The 14627-nt window shown below is 42.4% G+C and overlaps 1 protein-coding gene across 1 annotated transcript in view; it reads right to left on the bottom strand.

Annotated features, from left to right (window-relative positions):
* CD101 (CD101 molecule) overlaps positions 1–14627 on the bottom strand; it is a 33335-nt gene that overhangs the window by 6954 nt on the left and 11754 nt on the right. Inside the window, exons 4-8 of the mRNA XM_061186115.1 lie at positions 12941–13327; positions 9377–9760; positions 7963–8367; positions 4151–4561; positions 1131–1526 (exon numbers count right to left, since the gene is read on the bottom strand). Of these exons, the coding sequence (XP_061042098.1) occupies positions 1131–1526; positions 4151–4561; positions 7963–8367; positions 9377–9760; positions 12941–13327 (1983 nt within the window). The remainder of the gene's footprint in view (positions 1–1130; positions 1527–4150; positions 4562–7962; positions 8368–9376; positions 9761–12940; positions 13328–14627) is intronic.

Genomic DNA, 14627 nt, shown 5'->3' on the forward strand with positions numbered 1-14627 from the left:
CTGGGGCTGGGATGCAACTGTCCCAACTCTGAGAAGGTGCCATCCATTCTCAGTAGCCCTCTTTCCCTCCTACAGACTGTCCCCAAAGCTAGCTGGTGCTGTAGGGCTGTTATCTTTATTGATCCTTTCTACTCTTCCTGGGATGGGGCACCAAGACCACACCTCCGCCTCTCCAGTGACCCTCTCTCACTGTAAATTTAACCTGTAGCTCACCTCTCGCCTTATCCTTAGACCCCACCAGAAAGAGATGGCTCAGAGGATGAGCAGGCTACATCTACCGGCTCCTTAATCACCTGGGAAGATTTACTGGTCTGGCTGGAGGAATTTTTGCTTAATGAACGCCTATTACATGCTTGGCACTGCACTGGCTGGAAGGAAGCCCTCTCCTCCTTCACAACCTCTTGCTCTACACACCTCCTAAAGCTGAGCACTCAGCAGAATAAGTTGACCTTCCCACACAGAGAAGGGTCACCCTTTGGCCAATGGTCTTCAAGTAGCTGTCTTTTTGCCAGAGCCTGTAAACAAGTTCTATGGGACACACTTCCTCCCTCGATGACTTTCAAGGTGCCATCAGGAGAGGCACACCCAATGACTATCATGACCAAAGATCCGATAGCTTGTTGAACACATCAGTAAGAAGCTTGCCACTTATTCGTTGAGAAAGGCTTTTTTTTTGTTGGGTTCGTTTTGACTCAGGGAGCATTTAGATATAGCTGATTTTGGTTCAACCAGATCAAACACAAAGTCACCATGTCCCTATTGCTCATCCCACTCCCACCACAGGTCAGCCTTCTGAGATTGGAGAATCAGCCAAGAGGTAAGGATGTCTGCTTCAAACATTATTTGGTTATTTAAAGGGATACAGTGTTGATGGCTTTTTTGTTTAAGAGGGAAAGTGGGGGAGGAGGTCAGATGCCCTTGACATTTAAATGTCCATGCCAAAACCTCATGTAACCTTGTCTGCCCAAACTGAGTTACTGTTGAGAGAAATGGCGAAGTCATTTTCTTACGGGAATCTGTAAATTGTTTTCAGCCTGAAAAGAAGCAAAACATAGCTGGGTGGGAAAGCATAGGAGGGGAGACAAAAGATTCTCCTGACCACGAGCCATGGCAGATGAACCGCTAGTTACCTGAAGGCAGCACCGTGAGCACCACATGCTGTGACTCGTCTGATGCTTGGTTGACCCACTTGCTTGGGTTACCGTGTAGCTGCCACTCTGCCACCCTGCACCAGTACATTCCAGCATCCTCCATCTCCACTCGATGCAGCATCAGGACAAAGTCTGCAGGGGATGAACGGTAACAGTGCAGGCGCCTCCTAAGCCCCTCTTCGCCATACTCCAGCAATCCGTCATGCTGCAGGTGCACCAGCATTTTACTTCCAGAATTTTCTCTGTTCCAGTACCACATCACAGAGAACAGGGAGGCTGGGCTGCCTGTACTCTCCAGGCTGCAGCGGATGGCCACCTCGCTGTGCTCGGAGGCATTTTCTGTCCCGGACACTTTGGAGATGCGTACCTTACTTCCTAGGAAATAAAATGGCGGTAAGTTCGAGAAGAACCCAGCTCTTAGATTGGACACCTCCTCTGAAAAGTCTACTTCTCATTGAAGGGATGCCATCTTATAATTTTTAGATATCAGGTCCTTCATCTTTAACACTTTTCCTTGACCCCTATCCTTCTTCCATATTTGCCAGAACATTCTCTGCTATGAATCAAACCAGCCACTTCCCTTCATCAGTCTGCCTCTTGCCTGCTGGACCTGACACTGAAAACCACCCAGCTTTGCCGGATGTTCTGCCCTGCTGCTTTTACTTCTCCCAGCTCAGCTCTCCCTTCTGCTTCCCAGAAAGGCCATTCAAAACTTCCAGCCCACCCCTCAAGTCCCATGTTCTATCACTACCCCTTTTTTTTTGCAAATTACCCTCCTCCCATGCACTGGATATCACCTCAGGTATTAGACGCAGGGAAAGAGGAGGCTACCCAAGAGACTACGCATTTTCATACATGTGTTAGAATATCACTCAAGGAAACTATTTACATTATTGGATTAGACTAAGTTTTAAACAGATTTTGACATTTACTTTTTTAAAATGTTCGCCTTTTAACTCACAGGTGAGGACTTGGAAGGCTGGAGTAATCACACACAAAATAAATTATAGTATGCGCTAAATTTTCAACTCTACTACAAACATATTTATTGATCTATCTTGAAAAGAACATCTTTGTCTGATCCTAGATTCTTTTTTAGCTACCATCTTTACTCTCTCTTTCCCTTTGTAGAGAAGCATGTGAAATATTAGTTTACATGGTACTGTCTCTGCTTCCTCACCTCAAATTACTCCCTACTTTATTGCCATCAGCTTTCCAATCTCACCACTATGCTCTGGCCAAGGTCCGCAGAAAAAGCCCAATTTCCCAGCTCAAGAGACCCTCCAGTCTTTTTTGCCCTCTCTGCAGCTTCTGTCACTGAAATCCATTTTCTTCTGATATCCTCTCCTCTTTTGATTTCAGAGAAAGCATCCCTCCTACAATTCTTACCAATCCTTCTCAGTGTCTTTCCCTGGGGCCTCTTCCTTAGCTTACTTCCTACACCAGGGTACAAAGCTAGCTACTCTCAACCAGCCACACACAGCCCACAAATATGTTTTATTTGAAATCTTCAGTATTTTAAAAGAATTTGAATTCATTATGGACATTCCAAAATGAGTGATGCCACCAAAAAAAGATTTTAGGCATTTCTTGATAGACTAAAAGATTGAACAGCCCTGGTCCCACATTTCTGAATGGGAAGCGCTGGCTTGAGCTAAGAAATGGTGTGCACTTCTTAAAGGGGTGGGCACACACTGTCAAGATTCAGCTTGGACAACTGGGAGAAAGGGATGCCAGCCACCCAGATGGAGAATGGAGTGGCCATGAGCCTTGTGGGATGGCCAAGATGATAAACGCCATCATGATGATTTGGGACATAAGGATGATTTGGGATATGCTGAGTGTGAGGCTCTCTGGGTCAGCCAAGTAGAAATGTGCAACAAGCAGATGGGTAGAAATGCCTGGAACTCAGGAGATGGGGGCTAAGCATAAAAACTTAGAGCTGTTTCATTGAAGGTGGTAGTTGGTACCACCAAGGTGGTATTTAAGAGGTTTTGAAGGGCACAGAGAGTAAGAAGAAAAATGGGCTCAGGTGTCCCTGATGAATACCTGCATTGAGCAGGGAGAGGAAGACGTGCCTGAAGGGCATGGAGAAGGGCGGCCAGAGCGGCAGGAAGAGACCCTCGTGCTCAGCTGCTATTTTGCCCCTGCTGCTCCCAACCGACTGTGAGCTCCTTAAGGCTCTGCCTTATTTATCTTTGGATTCCTAATTGCCTAACACATAGCAATGTTCATTATAATCTTTATTTTTTGATGTTACATTGAAAATAGAATTTTCAGTGCCAAACTAGATTAACTTATTTGCATTGTGCTTTTGGATCTCGGCCAGTTCCCGAACCTTAGCTGTGATGTTCATTTAATTTTAATCAACATTGGAGGTGACCTAACTAATGCTGACAGATCTAATCAACCCTGCCCACATTTAGACCACGGCACTCTTAGACTAATGCAAATGAATGGAACTTCTATTTCATTTTTAAAGATCTCCTGAGGAGGAGGAGATGCCCTCAGTAAGCCATTCCAGCAGTTGACTACTTCTATTTACCTTATGTTTAGGCAGCCAAATGTTGAAAAGCAGTCTCTCCATACATCCCTATAGAGTTGTACAGTTTCTGTTCACAGTGGGAGAAATATGCTTTGTATTACTCTCTTTCTGCCAAATTACAGTAGAGCCCCACTGGAATGACACAGCTTGTTTTACAGAGAGCTGGAGATACGATACCCTGGGTCGCTGCATAGACCAGCCTGCCAGGCTGAGAGGCAAACCAATCAAAGGGATCTTGCTCCCATCTAAGCTTCTCCAAATCTCAGCTTGACTCAAAGGGACCCCCGCCTGCTCTGGTGGGCTATCCAGTCCTGCAGTCATTGTGCAGGTGGGTACTCTTCCTATGACTATAGGTCATATTTTTACCTTCATCTAATCACTCCATAGAACAGCTGCCCAAGAGGAGATGGCAATTCTACAGAAAGATGCGTGAGACTATACTTGCAAGGTTTACCTGTGGGCCTGAGTTTCAATTCTGTTAGACCTGACGTCTTTTCTCCAAGCTTGTGCCAAGTGCCATTTGTAGACCAGAGCCATTCCTCCACAGCGCAGTGATATTTGCCCTGATCGCTGTCTTCCACATTCAGAATGTGTAGCTGAAACAAGTCTTGGGAAACTTTCTCGGCGTGGAATTTTTGTTTTCTCCGTGTGGTCTGAAATTCATCCCCATATTTTACTACGTGGGTTCGGTCCATTTCCAGGATCCTCAGCCAGGGTGCATTAGTGGACATGGCAGAGAAGTACCAGATAACAGCCAACCGAAGGTTTCCAGTGGATTGGCACAGGATGTTACACTCTATGTCTGTGTTGGAGTTGATGGAGATCTCTTGGACTTGACTGCTTGAATTCACTTTCAGCTTGCTCTCTAAATTAAAAGAATGGTACCATTACTTTCGTTACTTTGTTAGAAAATAGATCTTTAAGGTAGAAGGGACATTGGAGGTCAACTAGGGCCATACCTCCTACATCCATCAAATGTGTGAATTCCCTCTTTAGCAGCCCCACTAACTGCTCATTCAGCCTCTGAACAACTCACTAACTCACAAAGCACCCGTTCCACCTTTGGACATGCTGCCACTAGAGAACTCTTTCTGATATCAAGTTGAATTTTACTTCTCCATAACTTCCATCCACTGGTCCTAGTTCTACCCCTGCCCCGGAGGAGTGGGATAGGGAGTGTGGGGCAGGGAGGAAGTGTCATGCAGAAAAGCCAATCTCTTCCACATGAAAATGCTTCAGTATTAGATAACCAACAAGGGCCTACTGTATAGCACAGGGAACTCTGCTCAACATTCTGTAATAACCTAAATGGGAAAAGAATTTGAAAAAGAATAGATACGTACATGTATATGTATAACTGAATCACTTTGCTGTACACCTGAAACTGACACAACATTGTTTGTCAACTATACTCCAGTATAAAAGAAAAGAAAAGAAAATGCTTCAATATTTTGGCAACAGACATCTTCTCTTCTGTAGCATTTCATAAATCAAATTGAGAGAAAGTGGCCCTATTAATGCTTTGTCTGTGTGTTCACTATCCAGATACTCCTAGATCCACAATTTGCCTAAGTCTAATTGTATCTGTCAGCAAACATGGGTAAACAAGAGGAAGTTGTACGTGGGCAATTACAACTGTGCATCTCTTTGCAGCCACTCGACTGTGGGAACATTGTACGGATATGGAGTCAACTATCCTTTAACCCAGAGCTTTCCTGCTTTGTCAGAAAGATGAACGGTAAAGCCTGGCTTCCAAATCTTATTCTTATTTTCTTGCTGACATCACCAGTTCTACTTTTGTGACTGCTTATTGATACTGCCAGTAGGTCCCTTTACTCTTCCTTCAACAAACATTTATTAAGCACATACTATATTATGTGCCAGACTATTCCAGACTCTGTGGATCCCTCCCCTCAGTCTCTGCTTAGAGGAAGAGACTAGTACAGGACAGAGGCTTAGAGATTATAGGATTGTGTCACCCAGGTGGGACAGAGGTATGCAGAAGTGGCTGTCAGAGCACACAGCAGGACTGTGTAACCCCAATATGGGAGTGAGGGGAGGCTTCCTGGAGGAGATATCTCTAAGCTAAGTCTTAAGGGTTAATAGGAATTAATCTGATAGAGAAGGGGTTAAGGAATTCCATGCAAAAGAAGCAACTTGAACAAAGACTAAAAATGAGAGAGAGCATAGAGTATTTGAGGAACTGCCAGTAGTTCAGTGTGGCTGGAGCTCAAATTCAAGATGGAAAGTGGAAAGAGATGATGCAGGAAAGACGTAAATGTATCAGGTTGTAAAGGACCTTGCTTGTCATGTAATGGGAGTTTGGACATGAGGTGGACGTGGAGGAGTAGTGGATGACTCAGGTTTCTTGCTTGGATCACTGATGGATGGTGGGGACATGGAGAACAATGTCAGAGGAGTAGCTTTGGAAGGATAATAATGGTGTATTTATGTTTTGACGTATTGAGTCTTAGAGGCAATTGCATTGATGAGTCTGGAGATCAGAAGAGAAGTATTTCAAGATAATGAATTTGGGATTTGTCAGTATATAGCTTGAATCCCCGGGTAGAAATAAGCCCACTTTGGGACACTGTACAGAATGAGAAGAGAGGAAGTTGAGGATGAAACCCAAAGGGATGAGTCAGTGGAGGAGGAGGATTCTGCAAAAGAGAATGAGAAGGAGCAGTCAGAGTGTTAGGAAGGAAACCAAGAAAATCTTGTATCATAAGGCCAAGAGAAGAGAAGTTTTAAGAAGAAAGGATTAGACCAACAATTTGAAATACATCAGAAAGGACAAGTAAATTAAGGCATGAGTTAATCAACAAGGAGATCATTACTATTACCAAAAATATTGCTCAGTAGCTGAGATAATGACTGCTACCATGTTTGAGCATCTGCTTGGTGTGTCAGGCACTGTACTAGGAACATGTCGCCATCTTTAAATTGCACATCTGCAATTTACACATGGGGGTCACTGGGCTTGGACAGATTAAAGTGCCTTGTCCAAAGTGATGCTTCTATCCAGTGCTTGCCAGATCTAAATGACATCAAAGCCTCTTGAACTCTCTGCCCTAAGAGAATGGAAGTCATGAAAGATACTGGCACAGCAGAATTTGCCAAGTTGTGTCTTACTTTTAATCTCTATCCTCTATTACCAACTGACAAGGTAAATTATTTTGACTGTAATCATAAATTCTCTAACTCTTGTATATTAACATATCAAAATGAATGGATAAATGTATTTAATGGGATTTACATTATCCATACCACCAGGGGACACATTCTAAACATTTAATGACTGGTCAGGCATGGGTACTGACCAATCCGAAAGAATGCCTCACCACTGGATCTGGTCCTAGAGGCCTCCTGCTGTGCCACGTGGTTCCCTTTAGTTGCTGAGCAGTGGGGACTTATGGGAAATGGGGAAGGGGCAACAGTTATTATTCGTCAGTGTGGAAGTATTTCAATGTTTTAAAAACCAGTATGGCGGGACTTCTCTGGTGGCGCAGTGGTTAAGAATCCGCCTGCCAATGCAGGGGACATAGGTTCGAGCCCTAGTCTGGGAAGATCCCACGTGCTGCAGAGAAACTAAGCCCGTGTGCTACAACTACTGAGTCCGCGTGCCACACTACTGAAGCCCATGTGCCTAGAGCCTGTGCTCTGCAACAAGAGAAGCCACCGCAATGAGAAGCCTGTGCACCGCAATGAAGAGTAGCCCTAGCTCAACGCAACTAGTGAAAGCCCGCCTGCAGGAAAAAAGACTCAACACAGCCAAAAAAAAAAACAAAAACAAAAACAAACAAACCAGTACGGCCATTTTGTGCATATTAACTTAATGTTAGCCTGGATATCCCTTTGTGTGTGTGTGTGTGTGTGTGTTTGTTTTTGTTTCTGGTTCCTTTTTTTAATTGAAGTATAGTTGATTTACAATGTTTCAGGTATACAGCAAAGTGATTCAATTATACACATATATATTCTTTTTCAGATTCTTTTCCATTATAGGTTATTATAAGATATTGAATATAGTTCCCTCTGCTATACAGTAGGTCCTTATTGTTTATCTATTCTATATATACTGGTGAGTATCTGTTAATACCAAACTCCTAATTTATCCCTCCCCTCTCCCTTCCTGGATATCACTTACATATGGTGCTTACTTATAATACAAACTTGGGGAAAAGGTATTTCATGCTTTAATTCTATAACTTACCCTAAATGGGAAGAATGTTTTAAAAAAAAGCAGGATTAATTTCAAGTAGTGTTTACCTGGTAAAGTGACAGTGATCCTCAATGGGTGAGAGATGGCAGAAGCCCTCACGGGGCCGTTTGTGTGTAGGGAACTTCTGTCATAAACTTCTACATTACACTGATAAACTCCTGCTTCTTCCTCGGTGGCATCATGGATTAGGAGTTGAGAACGAAATAAAGACTGTGAAACCTTCGTCTTCTTTTGGAACTGGGGTAGGAAGTTCCCCCATTCAATAGTGCCATTATGGGTGATTCGAAGAAGCAGATCAAAGGCTCGAGATCTAGCTGCCTGGAACTGCCATGTCACGGTGAGTGGAACCTTAAGGTCTGAGTAGCCAACCCTCACTATGCAGGACAGGTCAAAGGTGTTGGTTAATTTCACTTGTGGTTGACGGCTCATCAGACTAACTTGTAAACTTGACTCTGTGGGCAGAAATGTGAAACACAATTTGTAATACATTCAGCAAATCGAGGTACAAGTTGTCCTAGTCATTGCCTCCTCACATTGAACTATGCATTCATACACTGGGAGTATCAAATACGTGGGGGTAGAAGCTGATTCACAGTACAGTCTGTCCTGAAGTCTGACCTCAATTTTCTAAAGTTGACCCTCTTCTAAAGAGTGTTCTCAGCAGAGACAACAAACAGGCAGTGTTTCTCCAGTCTGCTGCTTAGACAGCTGCTGCTGAGTGGGTGGGGTGCTCCCCGGCCCCACTGGCTGGCCTTCTTCCCTCATCCCCACTCCTGGGTGCACCATCACTCTTTTGCACCTGCTCCAGGAGACTCTGCCATGCCAGGGCTGCAGCTGTCAGAAGCCTGAATGCACGAGGCTCCGCTCCACTTGGCATATCTCTTTTCTAAGTCTATTCCAATTCATACGATTTTGTTTTTAGCCTTGAATAACAGCTTACAAGTCGCATCCTAAACATGATCTTTATAAAGACGAGTAAAGGGCTTCCCTGGTGGTTCAGTGGTTGAGAGTCCGCCTGCCAATGCAGGGGACACGGGTTCGGGCCCTGGTCTGGGAGGATCGCACGTGCCGCGGAGCAACTCGGCCCGTGAGCCACAACTACTGAGCCTGCACGTCTGGAGCCCGTGCTCTGCAACAAGAGAGGCCGTGATAGTGAGAGGCCCGCGCACCGTGATGAAGAGTGGCCTCCGCTCGCCACAACTAGAGAAAGCCCTCGCGCAGAAACAAAGACCCAACACAGCCAAAAATAAATAAATAAATAAATAAATAAAAAAGAAGACGAATAAACTTCAGAGATCAGTTGACAGACATGGTAGCCAGAGGCTCTGCTCTGTGTCCTGGGGTACACGTACCATAACTAGGGGATTCAGGGTGACACACAATCGAATTCCACAGCATTCCACTGCAGAAGGAAGATACTGATGATACGTAAGTTCAGAAAAGGATTTCCCTGACACTTACCCAGAGGTTTTACAGTGACTGACATCTTCTGAGTCCAGCTCCGATCTCTGGCCTGGTTCCGGGTCCTCTCAGACACTCTGCACTCATACGTGCCGCTGTCTGTGATGGTGGTGGAGGTGATCTCCAGCTGGAAGGTGGCCCAGTCTGTTTTCTCCAGCCTTGTGTTGCTGTGGTTATCGAGTTCCCCGTAGGAGGCACCCAGCTGCATGGTGCCATCCTGCCCCATTCCAGCCACAAACTCTGGCTGTGTCTGGTCTTGTGGGATGTGCCACCAGGTCACAGACAGGAGACTTTCAGCTCCACCTACCTTGCAGAGAAGGGTTAACGTCTCTCCTTCCCACACTGCTTGCTGCCTGTTCTTGGTAGACACGACCACATGTCTTGCTGTGGATTACAGATTTTAAAAGAAAAAATTATTTCAAGTAAATGAAAATTTTTCTAAAAAACAGTGAAATCTCATTAATTAGGACTTGACTACTTTGTGACAAATCCGATCAGGTTGTTCACTCCTGCACCACCCCCAGAAAAAAAGATTTCATCAACACTTAAATAGTGGAAACAGCAGAAAGAATACCAGGAGAACTTATTTACACTTAATTTATAATTTGCCCTAATTTTTAGTGATTTGTTCCTTAGGAACATCTAGTTGGGAAAACATCTGGTAATATTTTGTTAAATTAATTACGGTTGGTGTATGAGGCTGAAAGTAATGAAGCTGTGTTTATTTAAATGTTTAGTTTTTTAGAATTCAGACTTTCACAGTTCAAAATGACCTTCCTCTCCTTACTTACCTTCCCCCAATTAGTATGTATTCTGAACAGTGAAGGAGTATTGTTAATTATATTTCTGTTCAAAATACTGTGATTAAAAAATAATTACTTGGGGGAAAATGTATATATATATAAATATATATATACAATAAATATATATATACATTTCCCCCCAAGTATTTTTTTAAATATATATATAATTAGCTATATATATATACATACATATACATTTCTCTTTTTCAAATCATATATTCATTCATACATATTGTTGAAGGGAGAGCCTTCCTATATCTGAACTATAGTGTAAAACAATAAATGTAAATCTGGCTTCCAGATGGGAAATTCAAGATGTGTAGAAATGCAGACATTCCTTCAACAGATACTTCCTGTGCAAGGCCTTGTCCTGGGTGCTTTGTGGGCAATGTAAAGATCCCTCAAGCTCATGCATCCTAGGCAGCCCAGCCTCAAGCTTCAGGTCAAGGTCACTGGAGTCAGAATTATCCTGGACAACATAGTGGACCACTCTGAGCCTCAATTTCCTTTCCTGTAAATATGGGGGTAATAATAACACCTCCCTTATGCATTGTGAGAGGACTAAATGAATGGCACATGCAAAGGGCTTACTCCAGCTGGCAAGGAGAAGTACCCAGCAAAGGTGAGCTATTAGCGTTAGGGCGTAATGATAGGCATTTTGTGAAAGCAGAGGAGTTCAAAGCCAGAAAAGGAAAACAAAATAGATTTTTTTTCAAATTTATTTTTTCCGGCCTTGTGGGATCTTAGTTCCCCGACCAGGGATCAAACCCAGGCCCTCAGCAGTCAGAGGTCCAGAGGACCACCAGGAAATTCCCAGGAAAACAAAATAGAACTGCCATTAGAAATTTAAATAGGATCTAAATGAATCTGCAAATTGATCTTCCCTGCTGAGGAAGGAGTTCAGTCTTTAACCACTTGATGTATAAATGTATATGTTACAAAGGCAGAATGAAGGCTAATGTCCACAAATAGGTTAATATATCTATATCTATTTATCTATCTATTACATATATATAACTTGCTTCCAAATTTTGTGTATTAGAGGCATAATTATACTTAATTTTTTTTTCAAGTTAAAACTAGACTCATAACTAAAGTTCAGAAATTAGAGGGGAAATTATTACTCATAATCTCACTACTCAAATATAACCATTATGATTAGTTTCAACCAGCTTCAGTTTTGTTTTGTTTTGTTTTTTTAGCTGTGGTTTCCTTAGTTTACTGTGGTCGTTACTGCCTCTCGGTAAGAAGTAACACACTTACCACGCATGTGTAAGGTATACATGCATAGCAGTAGGGAGTACCCTCTTCTGTTTAAAACATTCATGGAGTGATAAAACGCTGCTCATACTTGAAGTAATGGTTTGAGTTTCAAAACCAAATGCTCAACAGGATCTTTAATAAATCTGTTAATAACCTTTTTTTATTCTACGTAAAAAGAAACAGGCTGGACTCCAGCCTGCACAAAGGATTATTTTTAGCTTGGGAAGACCACCTACTTGATAGGCTTGTGATCTGTGTGCCATGAAGCACACCTTTAGGTCTCTTTAGCACAAATTCCTATGTCCTGAGTTTATGAAAGATTTACAGATCTGCTCCAGTAGAGACAGATACACGAAGTTGAGATTTAGCTCTGTGTAAATATGTAAACACGCCTACATAGTTTTTTCTGAATCCTAGCAAGTCAGAACAAATGTTTAGTGTAAAAACTACCACCAACACACTTCCTGGCTCGCCACTCTAGGCCAAAGCTGTGCGTCTTCACTCCCAGCAAATGGGGTGACGGAGAAGAGGATGGAAGGGGAATGCTTCTATCTTTGGAGAGGCCTCCAGTGAGCAAGTACAACAAGGACATCTTCATTTTTAGTTTGTTTTTGTTTTTGATTTTGGTTTTTGCAAAACCAAAAATTTGGGGCAATTCATTTTTCTAGACTTTGAATTTAATATCCAGCCCAGAGGATCCTAATATTACTTGCAGATTTATCAGTTTTCTCTCCACACAAAAAGCACTGATAATTCAAACACGTTTAAGGTCACCCAGCCTTCAGAAACTAAACAAGACCTGAGTGGCTTTCCAGATACTCAGACCCATTTGGATAGGCATCTCACGACATCATAGCAACATGCAGGCAATAGAGTCTGCCCACTATCATTTACTGCTTCTTTTCTTACTCTGAGTCATGCTTTGGTGCAGAATTAAGACTTAGTATCAGTTTAAGATAATAGAGAATTGATGAAAGACACCTGAAAGATGTCGCAGGAGTAGGAGGCGTAATGTGGGTGTTTATTTCCCAGGAAGGGGGCAAGTGTAAGCTCTTTCCTCTTAATCTACTCAAAACACACACACACACACGCAACAAGGAGACAGAGGGCTTCATTAATACAGGTGTTCTCTGCTGAAAGAATACCCAATGGACAAAAATTAGAAATAACAGCAAATAGAATCAAAGAATCTAAGATGGCAAGAAGGTACTTCAGGACAGTCAAATTAGATGGCATTATCTTACAGTTGAAGAAGCTGAGATTTAGAGGTGAAGTACATAGTGTGTTCAGGATCATGGCCCATTTAATGGCTCAGGAATAGGACTCAGGTCTTCAGCTGGTTTGGGTGCTTTCCTTTGAAGTACTCCACTCCACCTCAAAGTGATCTGATTGACACCTGACTTCAGGAGAACTCCCCCGTGTCCATGAAGGCATCCTGTACTCACAAAGGAGGGCATCTAAAAGCAGCCCAATTGTGTTTGGCCCTGACTTCACATACCTGCTGGCTTCCTCAGGTGCACATAGCTGTCTGGTGACTTTTTTTTCTGGAGCACCTGCCAGGAGCCCATCTGAGCTCTTGTCACCTCTGCCATGGCACATCTGTAGGCACCTTCATCCTCTGGGCCCACAGAGAAGATCTTGAGAGAGAAAGCCTTGGGGCTTAACTTTGAAACCTGGAGCTGTCCTTGACTTGCTCTTTCTTGATAGTCTTTCTTCAGACCCAGAACTCCACCAGCATCAATGTGGGCCATTTCAATATCATTGAAGAACCAAGTGCCCTGAAGCTGTGGGTCCTGGCCACCGCCCACGACCAGGCAAACCAGTTCTAAGGGTTTTCCTTCAGGAACCGTACTCTCAGCCGTGATGTTGACTTGAAAATCTCTCACTAGGAAACAAAAGCAAGGCAGATATATAGAGAGGCCACTGCATCTATCCTTTCAATACCAGAGAGAGATGCTACCTCCTGTTAGGATAGCACAGGGATTGAATTTCATGTGGGAGATCAGTTCTGAGGAGAAGGTAAGCCAAAGAAATGTCTAGAATTAAAATATGCCCTTGACTACTCTTTAAATCACCTAGAAAGAACAACATACATGATTTTCTGAATGCAATCCTATTAAGCAAGATGTATGCATAGATGTGTAAAGTACACAGTAATGTATCTTTTTAAATAAAATATTTTATACTATGTTGAATCGATGTAAATTGTGATTTCTTGCTCTCATTTTTGGCTGAGCATATCCAGTGGAATTTTCCGAAGTTAAAAGTGTACGTGATATATGGCAAGTCCACAGCTAACATCACACTTAACAATGAAAAGCTGAAAGCTTTTCCTCTAAGATCAAGAATAAGACAAGGATGACCACTCTCACCACTTCTATTCAACATAGTATTGGAAGTCCTAGCCAGAGCAGTTAGACAGAAAAAGAAATTAAAGGCATCCAAATTGGAAAAAAGGAAGTAAAACTGTCACTGTTGGCAGATGACATGATCTTACATATAGAAACCCGAAAAAACTCCACCAAAAGATGTTAAAACTAATAAAGGATTTCAGTAAAATTGCAAGATACAAAATCAACATACAAAAAAAAAATCAGTTGCATCTCTATACGCTAACAGTGAACTATCAGAAAAAGAAATTAAGAAAACAATCCCATTTACAATAGCATCAAAAGGAAGAAAATACTCAGGGATAAATTTAACCAAGGAGGTGAAAGACATGTACAATGAAAACTATAGAACACTGATGAAAGTAACTGAAGATGAAACAAATAAATGGAAAGATATCCCATGTTCATGGGTCGGAAGAATTAATATTGTTAAAATATCCGTACCACCCAAAGCAATCTACAGATTCATTGTAATCCCTATCAAAATTCTAATGGCATTTTAAAATAGACAAAAACAATTCTAAAATTCATATGGAACCACAAAAGACCCTGAATAGCCAAAGAATTTTGAGCAAGAGCTGTAGGTATCACATTGCCTGATTTCAAAATACATTACAAAGCTACAGTAATCAAAACAGTATGGTACTGGCATAAAGACATATAGACCAATGAAACAGAAAAGAGAATCCAAAAATAAATCCATGAATCTATGTCAATTAATCTCCAATAAGGGTGCCAAGAATACACAACAGGGAAAAGATAGTCTCTTCAAATAAATGGTGTTGAATAAACTGG

The sequence above is a fragment of the Eubalaena glacialis genome, chromosome 3, assembly GCF_028564815.1.
Source record: "Eubalaena glacialis isolate mEubGla1 chromosome 3, mEubGla1.1.hap2.+ XY, whole genome shotgun sequence".
NCBI lineage: Eukaryota > Metazoa > Chordata > Mammalia > Artiodactyla > Balaenidae > Eubalaena > Eubalaena glacialis.